Raw genomic sequence first — 3,058 nt, 5'->3', positions numbered from 1 at the left:
GTTAAAAACTAAATATAGGACCTATTGGGATTGAGCTACCTTTTGTGTGGTTAGAAATGGAAGTTTAAACTATGTGTCAGAAATACTAAGCATTTTATTTTTAAAAACAAAGGGTATCTTTTTTCTTTACACGAACGTAGGAAAAACATGGTGGTTCTTGATGAGATGGTAGATTTTCGGGGTGCTAAAAACCTAGACACACACACACACGCACATGCACACGCACACATCCAAGAAGTCCAGTTTTAATTATATCTTTCTATAGTCAATGGAGGGATCTGGGACAGTGAAGACATAAATCAAAGATTAGTAATGAAAAGAGACAGAAGCAAAACACGATTATATTGGTCTCTTGCTTGAAATCTTTCATTGCTTCAAAGTTTCAGTCCAAACCCCTTTGCTTTGGGGAGCCCCTTGTGTCTGGGTCTTTGTATTTCTGTCTTCTCTGCCTCACCCTCTTCAATGCATTGTTCATCCAGTCATTCCCATCTACCTCCTGTGGCTTAAAAACACCAACCTCTCCACTGCCTCCATGATTTATTAAGCTGCTGTTCTGTCTGGAACAGCTGTTCCCTACCTCTCCTGCTGCCTATTCATCTTTTAAAGCTTAGAGTGGATAGCTCAGAGGCTTTCCATAACTATTTCGCACCTTTGACACTAAATCACCAAATCTGGGTTTTAGTCATTCTTTCTGTATGCTTGCATGCCATGCTGCTCACCTCCCAGTCACAGCAGAATCCCTCAGCATTGCAATTATTTTGATTATAACTTGTCTTTCTCCTTCGCCAGATTTGAGAGAGACTTGAGGGCACTTGAGACTTGAGGTAATAGCATTTCTTTTATCTTTCTACTCCTGGCATTAATATGATGGCTGACACAGGGCAAACACTCAGGAAATATGGACAAATGAATGAGTGAATGGACTAAATCTCTTGTTGACAGTATCCTCTGTTGTGTCCCATAGACTCTATGGCTGCTAAGTTCTGTTCATTTAAGGTTGAGCTGTAAAAAGCCTATAGAATCCCGTGAGAAATTTCTCTCTGAAGAGACTAACAGGTACATTGAGGACATTTTAAAACAAGCTTGTTAAAAAGCATTTGCTTCTCCCCTTCGTTGTCCTACTCTTTTTCTTGCATGTATTCTTGTGCTTTTGTTTCAATGCATTTTCAGATTTTGACTTGTATCTTTATATATATATATTGTGTATAGATATACACACACATATATTTATATGTGTTACATAAATGTATTGGATGTATTATATATATAATATATGTACTTGTTCTTTCTAGGCTTGGAAAAGAAAAATCTTCATGAGATAAAATTAAGTTGGTTGATAAAATTAAGTAATGAGTTAAAGCATATTTAATCAGAGTTTTAGCTCTCAACCCGAGACACCTGTAAAGTATTGGCATTCTATTGATTACTGTGGTAGAACATCTGTGCTGAGTATGGTGGCAAATAGAGGTATGTTCCTGGTGCCTTGTTACTAGAGTTGACCACTTTGATTTCTCTCTAAGAGAAAATGAAGTTGAAATAGGTACACCTCCAAAATACCCAGATTTTAGAATTGAATACTTGCCAATTTTAATCTATGAACCAATGTACTCTTTTTCCATTATAATCCAATGTAGATTTTATTAAAGAATCTTACATGTTTTATTTCTCTTGCATATTTTGGGTTTATTTCATAACTGCTCATTAAGCTTCTGGCTTCATTAGTATTGAAGGTTCTATGATGTGCTAGGAAAAATTGGGCTTTAGAGTCAGACATACAAGAGGCTGAATTCTGATTTTCTAAGTAATTAACTTTATGACTTTGAGAATGTTGAATAACTCTTAAAACTTCATTTTTTTCTTATCCGTTAGTGCTGTTTTAAGGACTAAATGAATGATTTACTAGTGAGGAGTAGATAAATAAATGTTGGTTCACGCCAAAATTGCATTTGTCTGAGGAAGAAGAGAGAAGAGAAGGCAAACATAAAAGAGAACCTGTTAAAAGTTAGCAAGGCATGTTAGTAGTAGCAAGAATGTTAGTCATTCTGCCAATAGAGTCCTTTTTAAAAAATTAAAATAATCATCCTATTTTTACCTTTTTAAAATGGAAGAAATATACTCAAAACTAACAAAAAAATGACACATCTTGCCAGAGAAATATAGTTTATTGGAAAACCCACCAAGAAATTTTCTTCTATGAAAATACCCAGTACAAGAAACAAGAGCCAGGAAGCAATATGATCAAGAACATGTAATCTGAGGTCTTAAAGATTGAAACAGTATTTTGCTAATAAAACACATTCACCTGCCCACAGGAACCAAATGGTTATTCAGCTAAATAAGGATAAAAAATACTTTTCTTTTTTCCCCCATTAAAACCAAAGGTAAGTTCTTCATATCTGGGTCAACTGGTCTACCTTAACATCTGGTAAACTACTGAGGCAAGTGAATACTGAAGAGACAGCTTCTGGATTCTTCGTTGTCGGGCACTGAGCAAAGTAGCCATCCATCAGCAGCCTCTTGGGAGGCAGGGCTCACAGCAGGGCTGAGTGAAGGTGGTGAGGTTGAGGGTCTCCAGACCTGGAGTTGGCTGGCAGGAGTTGAGCAGGAAGCAGGTGGGCACGCAGGGCTGAGGAATGTAGCAGGGTGGGGGACAGTTGTCACAGCAGGTGGGCTCCAGTAACCAAACTGTGTGTGGGCAGGTGCTGGGCAGGCAGACTCCACAGCGGCAGGATTTGTCGAAGGAGCAGATGGTGGTGGCGGGCCCGGTGGGGACACTGCAGCCGCGAGAGGCACAGCAATCCATGGCAATGGGCATCTGGTTAGCTTTCAGTTTCTTAGACAGATGAGGATTCTGAGGTACAAATGTCTCCTCTCTTGTTAGGGCTCTTATATACCCTCCCAAGTGGGCATTGGTCCAACCGGGAGGCTTCTTGTTTTGTTTATGGCACCCTTTTTCACTGAGATTCTCTAATTAGTTTGGCATTTACATGTCCACTAAGAGCTCCCGCTCTTATTAAGTTAATCATATTTTTGACTCATTGACTTGTCATTTTTGTCA

At 38.7% G+C, this 3,058-nt stretch overlaps 1 protein-coding gene across 1 annotated transcript; it reads right to left on the bottom strand.

Moving 5' to 3' along the window:
• Positions 1 to 2,143: 2,143 nt before the first annotated feature.
• On the bottom strand, positions 2,144 to 2,854 carry LOC100591383 (keratin-associated protein 3-3). Its single transcript, XM_003278284.2, has one exon. The coding sequence runs from the start codon at positions 2,813 to 2,815 to the stop codon at positions 2,507 to 2,509; it is 309 nt and encodes a 102-aa protein (XP_003278332.1). The 5' UTR covers positions 2,816 to 2,854; the 3' UTR covers positions 2,144 to 2,506.
• Positions 2,855 to 3,058: the final 204 nt, after the last annotated feature.

The sequence above is a fragment of the Nomascus leucogenys genome, unplaced genomic scaffold, assembly GCF_006542625.1.
Source record: "Nomascus leucogenys isolate Asia unplaced genomic scaffold, Asia_NLE_v1 Super-Scaffold_285, whole genome shotgun sequence".
NCBI classification, from domain to species: domain Eukaryota; kingdom Metazoa; phylum Chordata; class Mammalia; order Primates; family Hylobatidae; genus Nomascus; species Nomascus leucogenys.
Note: the sequence above shows the minus strand (reverse complement) of the source record. Positions and strands in the feature narration are given on the sequence as shown.

What these genes read in the sequence shown, in the direction of transcription:
- LOC100591383 (XM_003278284.2), bottom strand. Translation starts at nt 2,815, where the DNA reads ATGCCCATTGCCATGGATTGCTGTGCCTCTCGCGGCTGCAGTGTCCCC.